This window comes from Pyxicephalus adspersus, chromosome 2, assembly GCF_032062135.1.
Source record: "Pyxicephalus adspersus chromosome 2, UCB_Pads_2.0, whole genome shotgun sequence".
NCBI lineage: Eukaryota > Metazoa > Chordata > Amphibia > Anura > Pyxicephalidae > Pyxicephalus > Pyxicephalus adspersus.
In genome coordinates, this window is record NC_092859.1 from 93,234,127 (window position 1) to 93,255,446 (window position 21,320).

Below are 21,320 nucleotides of genomic sequence, written 5' to 3' on the forward strand. Positions count from 1 at the left end.
TTCATGCAAGATATATTCTGACACATTCCTTCATTACTGGTGTTTGGAAACCTTTATCCAGTGCCTGTAGAATTATACATACACCTACATACATTAAAAATATCATTCAATGAAAAAATAAAAAAGGATTACAGATCACTGATCTTAGCTCAGCTAGTATTTGTGCCAGAGATACACTTTCATGCTTATTTTTGTTTAAGCAATGAAAACATGAGAGCATGGAAAGTGATTCATATGCACTGAATCATCTGAAAAGCATCAATATACAAAGCTGCATGCAATGAGAGAAAATCAAATTGCAGACATATAGAATCTTGGTAATTATATTCAAAGACAGTTAGAATATTGCTTTCTGGGGTGTGATTTTAGTATCAGAAATGCTCAACATTTATCTATCAATCTATTAACAAAAAAGCAAGAGAAGCAAAAAATATTCTTGTAAAACATAACTGAATGAAAAGAAAATTTAAGCAAGGACAAAAATCCAATTCATGTAACTGTTGCTGCAGGACCGGACAAGTGACCAAAAGCCAAGACATTTGGTCATCTGATCTGTTGACAAGAAGTATCAGTCAATCAGATTTCTGATTTTACACTTCAGCGGACGTACCATGAACAAAGGTTTAAACTTCTGCTAACAGTGCAGAAAAATGATTACAATAGCATTCTCTTCTAGAAAGGCAAGGATTTCAACCTTCTTTTATTCCTGATATATCCACATCAGCAAGACTGTAAACATAGCTTATTTTAGTTTAAGCGCAGGTCCACTTTAAAGCACTTCCTGAATAATTGAAACTGTAGCACAATTCTGATTTGCAATTTCATTTCTAGGCAAACCTTTGTCAGTAGACCATGTAATTTACCTGACCCCTATACTCTAACAGAAGACATAGTTATAACTTTAGACATCTAATTTAAAAAACTGACTAGACATATAAATGGGTTTTCCACTACACAAAAGAAGATTCTGGATAATCAATTAGTTGGTAAATAGATTAGTAATTATACTAAATGTTTAGGAACTTCAAACATGTGCGAAAATACACTGAACTACAGAAACCATACAAGAATGCTTCTAATTTATTGCTGTAACCAGCAACATCCAAATCATCCCTTTTCTGAGTGCAAGAAATGGCGGGTTAAACTCAGAACACTACCTTTTTAATGTACCTTATCAATCACAGAATTAGTGAATGAATACAGGTTATTCTCAGCACCCAGGAATTACATCCTTTACATAATGCAATGCAATTGTTCACATATCAAGCAGCCTAAAGAGCATCAGCCCAAGGGTTAATGACATTGCTCCTGCACAGAAATCAAAGTCATTTATTCTGTGTGCGTTAAACAATGTTTCAAATCGATGTTCCTATGGAGCAGCATGATGGTGGGTGTACAGAAATGGTTTGAGACAGCAGGAGAAAAATCGAGTGGGAGCTGCAAAAGTACTTGGAACACGCAAGTCTCTGAGCTGGAAAATAGGAAAACGTACTGGTGTGTCAAAAACATTCGGCCTAGATACATACAGGAAACTTTCATCTGAGATGATATCTTTGACCACAGTTTAACAAAATGCTTATGGGCAAATCAAGTTTTCAAAAGGATAGAATTTGTAAAGTGTAACAGGTGAAATGCCTGGCTACACAAACACTTCCTCCATAAGAGGTTTCCACCAGAAATAAAGTATAGTAATACAACCAAACCTAAAAAACCACCTAAAGTGACCACTGACCCCTATGATGGGTGTAGCTCATAATCATTGTTAGGAAGACAACAGAAAAAAACCATCCTCAATCCATCTGTTATGTGTTGCATGGACTCTAAAAACCCAGTGAATTGTCATGATAGGGGTCAGCAACCTCCCCCTCCACTACAGGCCCACATGAGTTGCCAATACCAACAAAAAAGATGAATACATAGTCAAAATCTTTGAAAAAAGTATAAAATAAAATATATGTTTGCTTTATTTTCAATTTCAAATTTTAATTTCAATTTCTAAAAGTACCTGTTTAAAGTTTCCACTTCGCCTCTGCTCCCAGTCCATCATGTCATGAAAAATGGGGATCATAACATTCCGCAGGTCTGGTTGGGGTATCAGTGTTACCTCCAGAAATGGCCCAATTAGGGCTGGGATAAAGTGCAGCTTGTGTTCACCTGTGAAAAATATGAGAGGTCACAGAAAACAGGACAATTGTGCCATCCTCAAATAATCTGGGGCTTGTATGACAAATGAGTATTCCACATAACTAAAAGACTCTAAAACACAGTCATAATTGTTATCATACCTAAATCATTTAGGTAATTGAAAATGCTATCCAGGAAATAACTACTATGCTAGTCTGAGTTTAAATTTTCTTATGTTTAAATAAATATGGTAACCTGGGAATCCTATAGCTATTACAGTTAGTTTATGTAGATTTGTTATCCTGTTTGGCACTATGCAAAGACAATATTATAAGGAATAATAGGAAATATATGTACTAAAAACATATGAGCAATTAATACACTCAATGTTCCTTAATAATTTGAAGAAACAAGGCAAACTGAGGATTTCTTTTAGGATTTTCTGTCTATGAGTGGGCCTACAGCTTTCCATGCGAATTATTTTATGCAGCTTCACTCCCCCAGGAGAAAGAAACAGGAAAAAAAAGTTTGTTTTACCGATGATAATGAGGGTTTAGAAATTGATTCAATCCTGAGCCATACATTTGAAATACCATCTGTCATACCCTGGACTACTTCCTGTGCCCCAAATAACACTGGTACTGTGCATGTAAAAGATGGCAGCAGAAACTGGGGTACTATGGTGTGTGACACGTGTTTTGCAATGGGAGCTTTAGAACACAACTAATTTGTGTACAGATTCGGGATATGGTGGGAAAAGTTAAAAAAATGCTTAACAGGAAATGGGAATATATTTTTCCAAAATTATGTAAATTCCCCAGTTTTACGGGAACATGCTACTGGACCTATAAGGAACAAACATAATTCACACCAAATTCTTCCTCTAATAAAATAAGCTTTGACGGGACAGGACTGATCAGATCCAAGTAGATGTAATTAAAAGTAAAATTCTTATGCAAATTTCAGTATTTTACTAAAGTCAAGCAGTACAATGTGTAAGTGGCGAGGTGTTGCTTCTGGAGGACAGCACCAATAAAAATGTAATGTATTTTTGCAATGTAATATCAGTTTTAGTTCAAGCGCTATACTTCCCACTGCCTACACGTACAAAAAAGGTAGCAAGGACAAAAATTATGTATATTACTGGAACCAATTTACACAATGTTCTGGAAAGATCACATCTTTTTAGAAAAATCTGTTTGAAATGCGGGATTCACACTTTTAGATTTCATTCTTTCTGTACAGAATAACACCCACCCCAATTTTTCAGGTTCAATAATATAGGGGATTACGTAGGTTTTTACATTTGTAACTTTTTAAACAGAATGAATGAGTCAGGCACAGATGCAGGTGGGAGGTAATCCCCTGGCCAAAACATGTAATAGTCACTTACAATTGTCAAAGAGTTCAAAAAAAAAATGAGAGAATGAGCATAATCTTACAGGACATTTAAGTGCATGAAAGCTATGATTATGATCAGATTGCGGCTCAACCATATGTTGAAAGTGATAGATCATCCTACCTAAATTCTGCCACATGCTGAAGATTTCACAGCCCATTGTCACACGCATGTCACCATACCTAGAAAAAATAATGCTGATGTACAAATGACAGCATATGGGAAGGTCAGAAAGAAATGTTTAGGTCAAGAGCAAATCTTTTAAAACAACTGTAAATGCTGAAAAAGAGAGCATAGCCTGTTATATTTTGAGTATCCTCTTTTCATATTCAGATTTTTACAAGTACAATACAAATCTGATTATACAATGTCCAATTTCTAGATCTAGAAAATACATTTGTATGTGAACTCACGGGAAATACTGTAAATACACACCTATAATGTGTATCAATACTACTATAATATACACATTTTGTGTATGTAAGCGTAATAAGCTGAACCATTAAAATAAAAGCAAGAACAGAGAATACATGCATTATACAGGGCTACCAGCTTTTGGCTTAACCTATGAACTGTCCTGTTGATTTTGTACCACAATCTGATTCTAACACCTGTATAGGGGAGCAAGAATATTAAGTTCGATCTCGCAACGAATCGGGCCTTTCTCGCTTACCGAAAATTTTAGCAAGAAAGGCCTTCTGATTCGCTGAGAGGTCGAGCTCTCGCCAAACAGAAGGATTTCCAGGGCTGCATCATGCATGACCCTAGCATGCATAGGACATACTTTTTTTTTTTGGTTCAACTGTCATGGTGGTGGTAATCCCCCCCCCAAAAAAAAAAAATATTTAAAAGTTGGTGTACCTAAAGAAGATTGTATAGGCATTTGTTTGGGGTGGGCTTAACAGTTTCAGGTATGCCCAGGTTTGATATGTCTTTCTGTTCAAGAATTTGAATGATTCGCAAGTATTCATAAGGTGCAAAGGTGTGAAAAGACAAAAGGTTTTTTTATTTAGAACCAAAAATCTTAACATAAAAGAAATGGAAAAACAAACTTACTTTTCCAGGACCTTTTTCATCTTGGAAGGGGTAAACATTTCCAACTGCAGACATGATTGATTTATAAAAATAACTGCAAGGTAGAAGTACGAATCCCATATCTATATGTGGGAAATGAAAAGGTAAATTAAAAATTGTAATCCTTTGCATTATACATTATTTATGGCTTAGACATTACATTTTATAGTATTTACTAACAGTACATAGAAAGCTTTCCTGCACTTTATTTTCCTCATCATTTTTCTAAAGGAAATTAGGGAAAGCAAATCAAACTAAACATACGTACTATAGTGAAATCAGTAGTGTGAAGCCAGGTTTAGAGGATATTTGGCAGTGAATAGATTCTCCTTTACCAGAGCCCATTTCATCTTGATATATTTCAATACAGACATATTTTTTTAATGTGTCTGTATGTAAACTGATACTTGAGAACTGATAGTTCAAATAATCTACGTCTAGTAGAAAAACATGGATTTTGCTAAAAAAAAACTATACTTGTAGAATTTTCACTTTCCCAACCGTCCTTAACATATCACATACCTTATAATCAAAGCCCTCATTTAAAAAGTTCTTCCGAAGTGCATCTGAAAGATACAGTACTGTTGTAATGATAACGCTGAAAGAAAAAGAAAAGGAAAAGCATATTTAATGCAGAAAAATCCAAAAACCATAATCCCATATAAGTTAAACTTTTTTTTTTTATTTCACTTAAAAGTGATCATTCTCATCCTTCTGCTCTGTTCTCCTGTAACCATGTCCCTTGTTAGCACAACCACTGCATAACCATTTGGCTCTAATACTTCTTACTAGTCTGACACTGTACAAAGCTGATAAGCACACCAAACTCTGGTACATACAATAGTTCCTTAAAAAAATAAGCTTTAAAGTCTATTTATTTTAAATGTAATATTTACCAACATTCTTGGGGTGGAGAATCCTCCAAAGCCATGTGCTTTAAATGGCAGTAATTGATCCTGAACCAAAGAATGATTCCTGATAGTCAACCTATGTACTTTATACATAAATCTCTGAATGCTTTTTATAATTCCCCACTGATAGCGACTATTTTTTATGTCATATGAAAGTATACACAGCAAAGTCCTGTCTAGGATAGACCTTAGCTATATTTTTACTGAAGTCAATGTTTTCTTTACGAAAATGTATTTTAAGGTAGTATTACATTAAACACTTTCAGTCTGCCTCGTTAGAAATAGAAAGATCAGTATTCTGATCACACAAGCCCAATTGCTGCGTATATAGTGCTAGGGTATTTAATGCTGTCAAAAAGGAAAAAGGTTTGTTTCATGTATCTATATACCAAAAAAGGAAAAAAATACTTAAAACATGACAGTTAATGTAATCTCAGAACTTTTTTTTGTTATGAATAGAGCAGGTAAGGGTTAATCCATTACTGGTTTATGTTTGGCTAGATGTTCCGTGCTAGGGGGAGGAAAATGGAGAGGTATCTCTACTAAGTTAACAAAAAAATATCCTGAGCAGAACTACAAAAATATGTCGCAATGGTAAGATTGCTTGGTGCCTCTTGAGCGTCTCTGACATCATTTTTCTCAGTGTTATTCAGCTCAATGGCTCTGAGTCTGGAAAGTGCACTATTAAGTAAAACTGAAAGGCCTCTACCAAAATCCCCTAAAAAGTTGTGTTAGTATATGCTGTTGGCAGCTAGAATTTCACACGCTAAAGATTGTAAATAGCCCAACGTCTCGCTTGCTTTGTTATCAACCAAACGCAACTGGATAATGATCAATTACAAACTTACATGCAATCTCAAGGACACCCCTCATGCATTTGAACTCACTTGGAATCCGTTGATCAGCTACAGTTCAGGTCCCTTCCTGATGTGTACCCTTTTCTCCTTCGCCCCTTCCCCTCCTTTTGTGTCCCCCTTTGTACTACTCTTATAAGGGTATTTTGTATTCTCATGGCATTGCAATGGAATATGTGAACTGCACTAATGGTTGTAATAATATTACTTTGTAATTGGTAAATATGTATTGATCCTGTGTCCCCTCTTCCATCTTTTTTTTTTTAAATTAATCAGTTGTCAAAGGAACATGTGAATCAATTGAGAATTTTTCTTGCTCTAAAGAAAACTCAAAACTTTTGGATTTTCCCTCACTTTCTGCTTTAATGACAATGGCTATCGGGACAAATAAAGGGGGAATCCCCCAGTGGAGTACCAGACTGCATTAAAAAAAATAGGGTCTGACTCTTCCCTTCTTTATCTGAAACTATTAGAAACATGAGGTACTATTTTTAGAGGTATGCTGGGCTAGACACATCTCTAGTTATACCACTGAAATCTGCATTGTTCTGTAAAAGATAGTTGATTTTCTGTATTTTCTTTTTATTTGTAAATACAGAATGTTATAAAATATCTAGTAACTGTTCTGTATGTCATAAATAAATAAGTTTCATTCCAGCTATGATGTAACCAACACAGTTAGGCAATTTATTTGTGGTGCATTATCTATGTTTACAACCCAATATTTATTACTGTGCATTTTTTTAATTGTGTTGTTTTAATATATGGCATTTTCTTAAGTAGTTTCAGGCCTCATCACTTATTCCCCAGATATATTGGTTTCTAAAACATATAACACAGAGATCAGTGCTGAAAAAACTTAAGGATTTTGAGAAATCATACTAAAAACCAAAATGAATAAAATGACAAGCAATAATAACCAGATGCATCCGTCCGAAAAGCATAGCTGTAATTTGCACACCATATCCTACAAGCAGCTGTGCCTGAAGTACTGTGTATAATATTCAGAGAATGAACAAAAATGAATAATTAAAAGGAAGTCAGCCAAACATATTTTCAGTGTCATTTTATTAATCCTAGGCACTTTATGTGCTTGGGATCTCACTGACCCCTGATAATATTGGCAATTAGACAATGTGGTATGTGTTTTCCTCTAATCAACTAAAGCATATCCCCTGGGTCTGTCTCCTGCTATGGAGCGCAAGTGGTATAAATGGCATGCTGCGATTAGAAGCAGCTGCAGGAACTCAACATGAGCTAGAGTGGTTCTGTATGTGGGTGAATAGTAAAATGCATTAGCCTTTTAATTAGTTTCATGACAGGCAAAGGTAATGTTTGTCATTTAATTACAAGGACCTCTTTCCATCTTTGGGACAGTTTTGAATCCAAAGGTCAAATAAATGACCTTCTCCCTTGCATTGTTCCCTTGCATTTATTCATTTTTGTAGCATTATTTTGAGAATGAAAAATGAAAAATACAAACAAAATAAAAGAAGCATAAAAATACCCGTACATCTATTCCATACTGTAAGAATATTTAAATTCATGGAGATCACACGATCACCAGTACATGTAGACCATGCTGTATTTCACATACAGTCATGTAAAAAAAGTAGTACATCTAATATGAACAGGTAAACATTAGAAATTTCTTTAAATAATGCCTGCATGTACAGTAAAGGCACACTAACTAGATAATAATGCAAGGAGCATTTGTTTTTAAATCATTTATTAAAAAAAAAACATATTAATAGATGAAACAATGTACTGTAGAAAACATAAGTACTGCCTATACTTGAATATAACCCTGAATACATTTATAACATTATTGCAAAAATAATAATAAAAAATGCTAGGTGAGGCTGCCAAAGGCATTTCTTATTTCCTTTTTAAAGCTCTGTAAGCATAAGTGGTGAAATAGCAACACTACTGCTTCAATAAAAACAATAGTGCTGGTCTAAGAATCTTTTATCTGTGCTTCACTTTGTTATTTTAACTAAATTTAAAAAAGGGGCAAAGGCCAAGATACATTTTCACAACATGTTCTGTACAAAAAGACATTGTTTAGTCTATTACTCTATATGGCTAAAAGTTTGCTTTATTTCAGCAATATGCTCAGTAGTCATTGGATTCAATTACATGACAATTGATGTACACTTTACTGTGGAGAAATGTTTCACTAGAAAAGAATCCTAAAAGACTATGTCCAAATGAGCATGTTTGCCAAAAAAAGACTTTACCTTATCACAGGCAATGTTGAAGACTTACAGCAAAAGTAAAAAACATACCAATGGGTTTGAAACACTGGTTAAAAAGTAAAAACAGAAATGAATCACAGAACAGAAAAACATCAGTGGCAGAGCTGTGTATGCTATGGCTTTGTGTGTAGGAATTCAATACTGATGTACTGTTCAAAGGTAGATATGGTTCGAGTGATATCTGAGTAAAATTTAAATATTCATATATGCCAATACACAGTGCTTCAGGAACTCTGTATAAAGATCATCTGTGGGAATTACCTGTTCCTCATGCCTGTCCAGATTAACAGAGCGACATATCTATTTCTGTTTTACTCTAGGACTCTAGTTAGCAAGTGTTTTCAAACCTCCCTGTGCTACATTTTAGGAATTTGTCCCTTGCCACTTTTTTTATTATTACCTTCACCCTATATTGTGTAACCACTCTTCTTGCAAAACAATCCTCAGGAGCAAGGAAGAGTCCAATGTATGCGGCAGTCTCTGTGATAGGGACTGTGGCAGGGTATGTGTGAGTGCAGATAATAAAGAGACAAATCTTTCTATGGCTCTCACAGCTAAACATCGTGCAGCTGTCAGCTGTGTCAGAGATAAGGACTCTCAATCAGTACAACCCTCTCTGCTAACATTAAACGCTAGAAAAACTATAAATTTGCTCTATACTTTCATCCCCCTATGCTGATCCTATCTCCAAAATAGTATTTCACTAATCTCTGTTATCAGTACTGAAATTTTCTGCCACTGCTAAACAACACAATCCTTGGATCTTTTGTATTGTGTCTTAACTGTGCAGGCACACTGTACTACCATCTGTGTCAACATTTATTTGTTCAATTAACTGCTTTGGGATTTCAGTGACTGGATGTTTAACAAAGGATTTCTTAAACACAGTATTGCCTTTTACACATTGAGGCTGATTTATCAAAGCCCTCCAAGGCTATTTGTTAGCAAATTTTTTCAATCCTAGACCGGATCCATTCCAGGTTTGCGGCATCTCCCAGCTTGATTAAATTGTATCCTCTCCAGCCTTGGCGAGCTTTAATAAATCAGGCCCATTGCAGCATATAGGCATTTCTGATAAACTGTATTTGGATACAGGCCACCCTAGGTAATACCTGTATGTGAAACCAAGAATATCTAATTGATAGGTTATAACTAAACGGGGAGAATCAGGACAGGACAGATGGAGTGAAGGAATCTAGACAATCCTTGTTGTCCATCAAACAGGAAATATGGACGGCTCAAGATACCATTCGAAGCATCTATTTCTTGTGTGAAATCTACAGTGGGCAGGAAAATGGGACTAATCACAGCACAGTAAGGGACTATCTAAGAGACTATCTAAGTGAGCAAAAAAAGTCAATGGCCTCCCAAACAATTCCAGAAGAGGCATCCCTGCATACCACCCCATATCTATCTCCATCTTTCTCTGATTTCCCTTCTACATCATCCATTACACTTCTTAAACCTGCCATTCTGGTGGAATCATCCTGCTCTTTTATTGAATCTCATTTACAGCCATATTTTATTGTAACTTTGCTAAGTGCCCTTACCACCTCTATCGTTGAAACATTACATCATTCTTTTCTACACATCACTAAGATTATTTTTCCTTCTAATTCTCATGCATCCTCCTACTTTTACAGCGTCAAAATTCTTTCCATCTTCCTTTTCTATTGTCTCTAGAGCTCCTCATTTGACTATATCATTGTACAGTTTTCTGAGCAATAGACCATTACAGGTTTTCCCTGTACCACAAATTATCACTTTTACTTTCCTGCTAAGACTGCCAAGGTGGTTTAAAAATAAAGTATTTTCTGTTACCTGCACTATTATATTGTCAATCTATTATATCGCGTTTTTGTGCTCTGTAATCACTGATCCAAGATACCAAAGCTCTGACAGTGTTTTTAATTGGTTTCATTCAACTGAATAATTCCACTTTTCCTGTTGTCTTTTTCTAGATGAAAGCATATTTAGGTATAGAACAAATCACCTTCAGGCTTATCTCAGCTGTATTTCATTCTTGTCATATAGGATAATATATCACGAACATCCACATATGTTTCTATACCCTAGACTTAATGGTTTTACATAGCTTACAGTGACAGTGACAGTCAATTATGCCTTTTTTTTAATAGGTACATTAGCCCATGAGGGCCCTATCCATTTCCTTGCAAGACACAATATGACAACATTTATTTAATTATGGCACCTTTTTTCTATTTAACCAAGTTATATAGGCACATAGGGATTTTCTTTCACACACAATGAACATGAAACATTTAGTCAAACCAGGTCTAAAATATACATATATCACACAGTAATAAGCAACATACATATACTAAATGTATGTTAACTTTTGACTTTTCTTTTAACTGAAGCTTTCCTTTATTAATATGTAGTATAAAAATGGTATTTTTTTTAACTTACTTGTTGGCAACAAAACGCATCACTGTCCAGTCCTTAGGAAACATTTCAGGTCTTATCAGTATACGAAATACTGTAAAGATCTGAAGCAAAAAATCCTAGGAGGAGAAAAACAAAAAAAAAAAAACATATAAAGGAAATGTCATAACACATAAATGGCTTTACAGACATATAATTTATATACAAAATGTTCTTGGCTATTTATTAAAGTGATATAATTCTGTAAATATTTAACCTGAAATAAATGTGCATTAGTTTCATATAATTTAATATGGTCAAGTAAAAAAAAGTAAATATAAATATTTCATATTTTCAGTTCCATGCAGAAGATATGTCTCTACTTACTATACTTTACAGTGCACAAAAGCTCAAGCTTAAATAAACACATAACTTTGTGACCCAGAGGAGCAACACCCCTTCACCAACTTTCCTCGTTCAGAGCTGTGCAATGTTGAAGAAGAAAGTAAAGGCACACAGTGCCATGCAGCACATAATCTAGTAATCCTGTGAATGATAATTCCTGACTCTACATAGTTATGCTCACTCACTCATACTATATATAAAAAAAACATGGTTGACACTATGGATGGACTTCAAACATGTCTTTGACTTCCAGGAACTAAAAAGAACAGTACATTTTTGAAAAGAACAACATATATTTTGTACACTGCTTGAAATTGTTCATCTGAAAAATGAAAATGAATGTAGTCATTAGTCAAAGGACTGGTAAGCTCCAATGTAATACATTTTTGGTTAGTTGGGTTAAAATATGGATACCAAAAGCTTTGTCATTGGAAAAGTCCCATTCGTTTCCAAATGGTAAAACAATATCAGTAGGACAGGAAATGAAGGAAAATATTTTCCCCAACTATATCCAAAACAACAAAAAAAAAGCTTTGACATACATATAAAGCAGAACTAAACTCTAGAAATAAAACAATTCAAACAGGCAGATCACTTTTTGCAGAAGGGACAGGAAATGTCAAACTTATTTACACTGCATTAAAGCAAAAAATAAATAAAAAAGCCATATATTGGAAAATACTGCTACTGACTAAAAGAACATATAACATTATATTAGCATCAATAATCATTTCTGTTCTAGGTATATTTTTTAGGAATAGGTCAAATGCTGTGAATGGATGCAAGGGCAGCAGACAATATTCTTGAATATACATGTATATACACACACACACACACACACACACACACACACATATAATTTGTACTCTGTTGTGCCACTAGATGGTGCTGTGCCTTCATGTTAAGTGTATCTTGACATCTGAGACATTATTAGTCTGTTACACATGTTACAGGAGGACAGAGACATCTACTGTTCACCAACAATATTAAACAAAAGAGAAAGTTACTCGTAACCTATTCAAAAGAAAAATAGTTTAACAGAGGGGGAAAAAAGATAAATAGACTGGGTTCATGGGATTTTAATTTTTTCCCCTTTTAACTAAAGGCTTCAGTGTTCTCCCCAGAAATCTAAAAAAACCAGCACAGTTCTGGAAAAACATTCTTTGGACAGATGAAACCAAGATTAACCTTTACCAGAATAATGGCAAGAAAAAAGTATGGAGAAGGTGTGGAACAGCTCATGATCCAAAGCATACCACATATTTAAATTTAAAGTGGTAGTGGAACATGTATGAGAGGTGAGGAATAATATATATATATATATATATATATACTGATCACATGAAGCTGTGGCCATACATGTTGAGCAGGTGGATGTGACACCTTATAACAGCAGACACCAGAGCATAGACCCAAGACATTTAAACAGGAAGACTGTTATAGTCATAAAAAAATATTATTTTATTCAGAGACATACCCTAAGCTTGTCCTTTGTGTTGAAGCTCTCAAGAAGTTGTTGGTAATGTCTGTCTGTCATTTGTCTTAACAGTGAGAGCAGAGATGCCACAAACTCCCCCTAAAGTAAAAAGAAAAGAAAGGCAAAAACATAATGTAACCTTAGCCATGAGAAAATATTTAAGATAAATGAGAAAATGAAAAAACTGACATAACAACATCATCAACATCATCAACAACATCACCAGTAACACCAACAATAAACAAAGTATTTAGTCTTACTTATTACAGGTTCTGCAAAAGGAACTGCTCTGCTCTACAACAATAAGATTCACCCTTGAATGGAAACTAATAGATAACTAAAGTTAAAACCTGAAGGATCGAAGTGGGGCTGTGCAAGAAGATTTAAAAATAACATGGTATTTTATCACCCTTTATGGTAAGTTTTGCTAAGTAATGGAATACATGAATATCAATTTTTTTTTACACCTTGATTGCCCCATTAGCTACAATTGTCACCTTGCAAAATAAGTGCATGTGGCCCAACTGAAAGTGAGTGCCCCACATACATTACTTCTATATCTGTAGTCGATTTAGGTGAATAGAGATTGATCATCATTTTTGTGTAAACATGGTACTAACATACAATGGTTTTACAATCTAATTATTTTGAAAAGAAGTAGTCTACCCCAAGAAGGGAATATATACGTTTTCTTTATAGTACTCTCATTGGAAAAAAAGTTTTTCAACTGAAGATTTAGATCCAATTCTTCATACCATGACTGTAAACTTTTCAGAGCACTTCCTTATAGGGACAGGTAGTAACCTGAAATCTTTCAAATGGGAACAATCAGCAAAACATATGTTATCCTTCCCTACACTATCCATAAGCAAAAAAAAATGGTTAAAGAAAGGATTTCTGTTTAGTTCAGTTCAATCTGTGGTATACTTAATGCTGACATAAGCAATTGTACCTTCCCTCTCCATGGAACTGATGCCATGGATAGGTGGCCAATCTACCTATGTGGGTTTGATTAGAAAAGCATAATTTAAGACAGTTATATTTTACCTCTCACCCTAGAGCTACATTTTCAGCCTAATGTATTTTGCTACAAAGATATACAATTTTTTTATGATAAATGGTTATACTGATCTATGCACTTAGAGATATTCATCTCATCCTGTATAATTTTCAGAAGTGGGAGTTTCCACCATATGATGTGTTAAAAAAAAAAAAAGACAGGATACAAGAAACAAATGATTTACACATTTGCAGATGCTGGAATGAAGCATTTATTGAGTGTTAAATATCTACAACCCAGGAAAAAAATTGCTTACTGTAACATCTTGAAACTGAAGCCTCATTGCTGAGCCTGCCTGCTGAGGTCGACTTGTAATCTCTAAAATAGTCCTCAGTAAAATGTCCAGCAGACTGTTAACAATCACATCTATTTCCTTCATGGCACACTTCTCCTAAAATCCAGAAATATCCACAAATGAATAACACATAAAAGGCTCTGGCTTTCAAAATGTTCTCAGTTAATTTTAAATATGTTGCTTTTATGCTGTAATCAGGGATAGAGCATGGGAATTTTCCTTAAACAGAGCCAGACAGGGCCTTAAATGCACAATCATGATTATACCAGACACAATAAATCTCTTTGCACTGTGTGGTGTAGTGGTAATTTAGAGCACATATATTTTGTGGTTACAAAGCAGTACAGCATGCTCTTTGATTTGCCTTCTGTCACAGCCATGTCTTCCCAGCACCCAAGGCCAATACATCTCCATGAAGGCCTACAGAAAAGCAAATGTCATTGTACTCCACAGCCCAAAGCAGATACTTGAACAGTAATGCAGAAGAATTGGCTCCCAGCTTAGTCAAATACTGTAGGGCAGAACACCCAGCAGGTAATGTTAAATTATTATTTTTAATAGTAACCTTATCTTAGGTATAAGCAATAGGACTTTATATAAATCCAGGCGATCAATGTAGCATGAGATATGTAGGACTATATTACATGTTCCTGGCACGTTAATTCTAAAGAACATATTACTTACCAACTTAATTACTGACTACTGACCCCCATACTCTGCATTACACACTACTGACCCCTGCCCTCTGACTATATTGTATAGGAAACTGTATGTACAGGAAAAATGTTTGTTAATAAAAGCAATCCTTTGTACTGAGTCTGTGAAGTTAATATTTGTGGGGTACCCATGGGGTGCTTTGGTTGTTTTACAATCCCAGAAGATCTCTCTGCTATTTCCTGGGTAATTCCCTTGCTCCCCTGCTCATTGGGCAACGGTGATACTTCTGATTAGTGATAAAAAAAGATCAGAGGTGGAAGCTGACATCTGAAGCTGCTGTAAGGTACTTAGCTCGCCAGCGATCCTGCAACGACCTCAGGGATCGCGGGCAGCGTAGGCTGCCGCTGCTCTGCTCGTTGCGTGACTCTTCTCTCTGGCAGAGGGATCCACCTCGGTCGAACGGTATCCCCAGCATCCCTTCAAACGTGCACAGTGCTGCTGCACGCGACCTCAGACTTCCTGCGGGCGTGCACAGTACAGCACAGCCCAAGTGTCCTGCTGTAAGAGGTACGTGTGCTGCTATGTGCGCCTCTTGTACACCGTATAGTTTGAATTCCCTGCAGCCGAGGGATTCATTATTAAGTATGTTTCACCCAATCCAATAGCGTAAGGTGGCGTAATGTGATTGGGCACTTTGCCCATTTAATGAGGCCCTGTCATTGGCACCCATGCCCGTTAAAGCCTCTGTGTTACAGTGTGCTTGGGTACGTTGTTATGTTGGATGACCCTTGACTTTGGATTGTCCCTGACTACGCCTTCTGCCTCATCCTTTTGTACCTCGCTTATTGGATTGATCTTTTGTGTTTTGACCTTGGCCTGTACCTGGATCATGGAATAAAGTTTGTTGAAGTGTACCCCGGAGTTGGTTGTAATTTGTGTGCCCAGGCTCATTACAGCTGCATTACTGAACCAAAAATGCTGAACAAGGCAATTTTCTACGAGCCCAGCAGTGCAGCAGTGCACATATGTGTAAACAGGAAGACTATCTCTACAGATAAACAAATCCTTTGACAGGTAATTGTACATGTTTCCACTCTCTATTCAGCCATTTCCTTTCAATAAGGCTTTCTCTATAACTAGTAAGTAATGTGTAAACCGGCACTGCATCAGACATACTAAACAGATTAGACTCCACATGCAATCATAAATTCAAACCTTTGAAAGTTAATTTGTGATCAGAGATGAGGACTAGCGCCACAGTATGCTATTTTAATAAAAATGTGGAGGGGTAAAATAACAGCTTTGCAGCTGTACGCCAGGCACCTGCAGTGCACTTCTCCTATATATAGATTACTGTAGAAATAGTTTACAGTCTGTTTTGGATTACTGTTCAGCATGCTGTATGTTAATGTATATAATAAATGTCTTGCAATTACTTACTGAGCTGTTTTTCTTGCTTAGACAAAACATGTTGCTAAGGATACGTGCGCACATTACGAGATCTCTATGCTCCTGCAGATGCATGTGGAGGTGGTGGAGGACAATAGGGAGGAGTATAAAACGGGACTCTGAAATGACATACAGTATTTATTATTATTACACAGGTCAGTTCTTGGACTCTGTAGTCTCACAATATGCATCTATAGTGAATATAAAGCCAAAAAAATTTAAACAATTCATCACATCAGCAAAATTTGAGGTCTCTGAACCTGTCATGTCCTGTTGTTGCTATGAAACAGAATTTTCAAATTAAAAATAGGCAGCAGAGCACCAGAGATTGGAAAGAATATTTATAGTAAAGGACAACCTCTCTGAAATGAAATCATGTTTACGACACAAAAAACATTGATGTTTTAAAAGCTATCAGATCAAAACATTTTAACAGTCAGTTTACAATGAATTTATAATGGGGTTATATCCATTGCTACAGCCTCTGCTAGGATTCTCTGGATTAGGGGACTCAGGGGAAATGTGTACATTGTATTTCTCTTTATGCCTGTTATTTAGAGCAAATATATGACTACTACAAAAGGATCATCAACTTGCTGATTTGACAGCTATAATTCTGAATGCTGACCCTCTGCAGAGATACTACTGATTTTACCCAAAAAGTAGGATTTGGATTTGGATTTGCGCCTGGAACTGGGACAACAAATTTGGACTAATAGTAATTACATGAACACATATTTAGGTGGTTCAATATTTACTGGTACCAGTTTAGTTTACTATGGAAACCTTTTTGATCTGTCATATGCTAAAAAAGATAACTCTGTACCCTTTACAATAATATTGGGCCATAGGCAGTCATACCCCTTGCTGGCAAGCAAAATCAAAACCTCAAAGTCAAACATCCTGTCTGGGTATCAGTGAACACCATGAAAGTATATGACCGATGAATAACATCAGTACAGAGCCATTGATCTGCAATCCTCTCTGTCTACATGAACTGGAGGTTAATCCGGGTCACAGTACCCCCCCCCCCCCCCCGGGAGCTAAAACTCTTCTCCCCAACTGCATCATGTGCACACAAAGCTTATCACTGCCTCCTGCCAGATATTCAGAAATGTAGCATTTATTCTTTATACTTGTTCCCAAAGTTATTCAGGCATGTTAAAGAAATGCACAAGAACTGCACATACTAAAAATGTCAAAATTTTTTTATCATGGGCAAAATGTATTACACACTATTCACAGCAATAGTAAACATAAGGGACTTCAATGTATCAGAGCAGGTAAACCGTATTAGTGCCCAGCCTAGTTTTGAAATAACTCAAATTTGGATGTGATAGAGAAAGTAAGGAAAATAATAGGCTTTTATGGTGGCACTTAAAATGTAGGTAAGATTTTTACTTTATTGTGTTCCAACTCAATGTATAAAAAATCCCAATTAATGGAATATCTTCAATTATACAATCATAACATAGAAATATTTTGCTACATCTGAACAAGTACAGTTGTTATTCAAAAAAAAAATTGATTCAAAAAGTCCGGAATCTGGTTTCCCAGAAGCGTTTCGCATTTATAAACTACAGAATTTCCTGTAAGGATAAAACGTTGATTCATGTATTCTACCTATGTACAAATTAATTCTCTGTAAAGTTAATAAGAGGTATTTATATGACTTGTTCAACAAAGATGAGTAGGACCTAAATAACTATATACTATTTCATTTCAGTTTGACACTGTATCTTCTCCAAATCCTCTGAAGAAGCCTTTAGTGGCTAAATGCATTGGGATAAGAAGATTCAGGACTTTTTGAATGATTTTTTTTAGTATCAACTGTACTTGTATAGACGTAGCAAAATATTTCTTTGGTATGATTGTATAATTGAATATATTCCATTATTTGGGATTTTTTATACATTGAGTTGGAACACAATAAAGTAAAAATCTTAACTACATTTTAAGTGCCACCTTAAAAAAGGTATTCCTCACTTTCTCTATCACGTCCAAATTTTAGTTATTACACACTATTACAGAATAGTAAATTTACAGCAATTGTGGAAAAAATGCAAAAAATATTTATATAATGGTGTATTTCTTATAATGGTAATTTCTATTTTAACTTCTCTTTTCTTTTAGTTTATCCCATTCACTGTTATTGGTACTCTTATTGCCAAATAACAAACAAACAACCAGGATTTTTAGGAGGAGGTAAGCAATAGAAGCTTTCAATAGAAGTTGCATTGGTTCTTTTAAGCAGGTACTGTACATAAGATATAATTCAGCTAATTAGTTTAAAAATGTGACTATTAAAATATTGTGTGCATGTTCACACACATGCATGCTACTAAAGTGTTCAGCTATACACTGGGCAAAGAGGTCACAAAAGCATGATTATTTTTCTATTAAAAAAAGAAAAAGAAAATCAGTTAACTGATTAGCAATTAAGACTGGAGCTGATATACTTTTCTGTGTAACACTTTACTTCCTTGCCATACACACGGTGCAGATTAAGGCATAGTAATCATTATTGAGGAAAATATTATCATCTGCAGGGGGCTTACAGCTTAGGTTGATGACTAATCTTTTATCCTTTGCCTACCTTTTTCTGGTTTTCTGTATGAGAATTGGCAAATAGAAACTGCAAACAGTATAACATCTAACAGAGCCATTAGGTCACATATATTTACAGCAAAACTCCAGTCTGCAGAAATTGAAATCTAAAATTTGAGGGAAAAAAGTCTGGTCGCAAGACTATCCTCAGTAATTATTTCATCTTGCTCCATACTGACCTGTGGAAGGGGACAGGTAGAGCCAGCAGTAACCTATCAGCAGTGAGTAAGATTCAGCAAAATAAAACACACAGTTTTCCCTAAATGTGAATGGTGGAAGGCAGTTAACCAGACGCTCTGCAATACATGTGATTGCAGTTTAGATCACACTGTGCAGAAACTAGTCTCAACTCTATTTTATACAGCTCATTTTATCACCAAATTCAGTTTTACTTAATAAGATGTAACACTGCATTCACAACTGCTAGCTGCAGTTCTGGAGTTTTATGATTCAGTGTGCACAGGCTGGGTGTTCTGAAGTAACCATTTCTCATCCAGATGAAACTAACTTCATAAAAGTTGTACTTCAAATAGTACAGAGTAGCAATAGCTGAGACCTTTAATAAACATTTGGCGGTACACTGCGGGAAAGGTATGAGAAACCAATAGAGAGCAGCACAATTTTTAACTGCAAGTCAGAGGCAGAAGCAGCTTGGACAATAAAGTGAATCTGGAGTTCTTCTTTAATTTGTCTGAATATTTGCAGTCTAGGCATCTGTTCAGTTCAGTCTAGGATCATGGCTCTTAATGAATCATGGTGATAAGCATTCAGATTCTCTGCAGGTATAACAAATCTATATAAATCTATTTAGGCAAATGAAATAGGACCCTCTACCCCCCCCCCCAAAAAAAAAAACAACTTTCAATTCAGCTGATTTGCATATTAAATCTCTCATCTGCAATAAATAATAGGTTTTGTGCTTAGAATTTTGTCCATGCACATTTGCTTGCAGGTTTTTTTGCAGGTTTTTATATTTTTTTACCTGGATTGCTGTATAGCTCACTCTCCACTGTTTTTGCAATACACTGAAGTTTTATATCTTGAAGAGCATCATCCGCGTGCATGACTGTTGGCAGACTGCCCAGGGTATCATGCACCATTTTTGCCACTTCCCGAACATCAAACAGTTTCAGTAGCTCAGAATATACAGCTGGGAAAGAATTCAGAAACACAGCCTGGGGTGGTAGGGGAATGGAAGAACAAAAAAAAAATCAGATAAGCATCTTGTGATTACTGTACACTGTAGTTACATTCTTTGGTGTCTTCTACATTAAACCAGACTGCAGTCATACCAACAAAATTACTTTTTATCTTTGAACATTATCTCCCAAATTATTCAAAGACGATGAGGTCCAAGCTCCCTATGGTGGCCCTGTCACTGCTGCTTTAATTATATATTGCACATGTCTTACATAAACTTGTTTCAGCCAACAGATGGACACTGATGAAATAACTCCTGAATTATCATGCTGCAATTACATTGTCCTGGCACCTCACTTTAATCTGGGCATTTCTCTGAAACAGACCACAGAAACAGACCACAGCTTTACACTGTATCAAAGGCAGTATTGTATACTACCATGGACTACATGCAGCATTCAATTTAAAATTTTTAGAAGCAAAAAAGAATATAAAGCATCTTCTACCAAATAACTACTGGCTAATGTTACCTTTACATACACTTTATTGTAAGCATATAAATCAATATTTAGTTACATTCACACACATATTTCTTCCATCAAGGTCCTTTATTGTTTAAACCACAGGTAGGCAAACTCCGACCTTTAGGCCGGATACGGCCTGGCTGGCATTCCAGTGCGGACTAACGCCCCCCTAGTTATTTATTGTTGGTTCCGGCCTAATTGAATTGTCGCGTTATCGTTCCCGCGATATCATCAAGTTCCCGCACAGTAACCCCAATTACTATGCCTAAAGAGCAGAAGCCACGCAACTATCAGTCTCAGGAAGACCTCAAACGTTGTGTCTTCAACCCCAAATGGACTAATGAATTATTCTACGTCCAACGCGGCAACAAAGCCCTGTGTTTAGTGTGCAATGACACAAACAGCACTTTCAAGCGGTCAAATCTCAAGGGGCATTTCGATGCCAAGCACGCGCACACGTACAGAGACTACACTGTGGAAGACTGGAGCTACTCGCTTGCAGTCACGTTTGGAAAAAACCTCTCCTTGGACAGCTTGTTTCTTCTGGCCTAGTATGCGTTCTTGACCTCCTAAAATGGCCTAGTGGTCCAAACAGTTTGCCGACCCCTGATTTAAAACACTAATTTATAGATGACGGATATAACCATGTAAAATGCTCTCTGTGTTTGTTAAATATAATAAGACTATATTTTAGTATCAAT

The 21,320-nt window shown here is 35.8% G+C and overlaps 1 protein-coding gene across 1 annotated transcript in view; it reads right to left on the minus strand.

Annotated features, from left to right (window-relative positions):
• DOCK4 (dedicator of cytokinesis 4) overlaps nucleotides 1-21,320 on the minus strand; it is a 172,331-nt gene that overhangs the window by 43,052 nt on the left and 107,959 nt on the right. Inside the window, exons 22-30 of the mRNA XM_072399031.1 lie at nucleotides 19,938-20,130; nucleotides 16,340-16,467; nucleotides 14,204-14,338; nucleotides 12,888-12,986; nucleotides 11,051-11,145; nucleotides 5,120-5,195; nucleotides 4,580-4,680; nucleotides 3,647-3,705; nucleotides 2,006-2,154 (exon numbers count right to left, since the gene is read on the minus strand). Coding sequence (XP_072255132.1) covers nucleotides 2,006-2,154; nucleotides 3,647-3,705; nucleotides 4,580-4,680; nucleotides 5,120-5,195; nucleotides 11,051-11,145; nucleotides 12,888-12,986; nucleotides 14,204-14,338; nucleotides 16,340-16,467; nucleotides 19,938-20,130 — 1,035 coding nt within the window. The remainder of the gene's footprint in view (nucleotides 1-2,005; nucleotides 2,155-3,646; nucleotides 3,706-4,579; nucleotides 4,681-5,119; nucleotides 5,196-11,050; nucleotides 11,146-12,887; nucleotides 12,987-14,203; nucleotides 14,339-16,339; nucleotides 16,468-19,937; nucleotides 20,131-21,320) is intronic.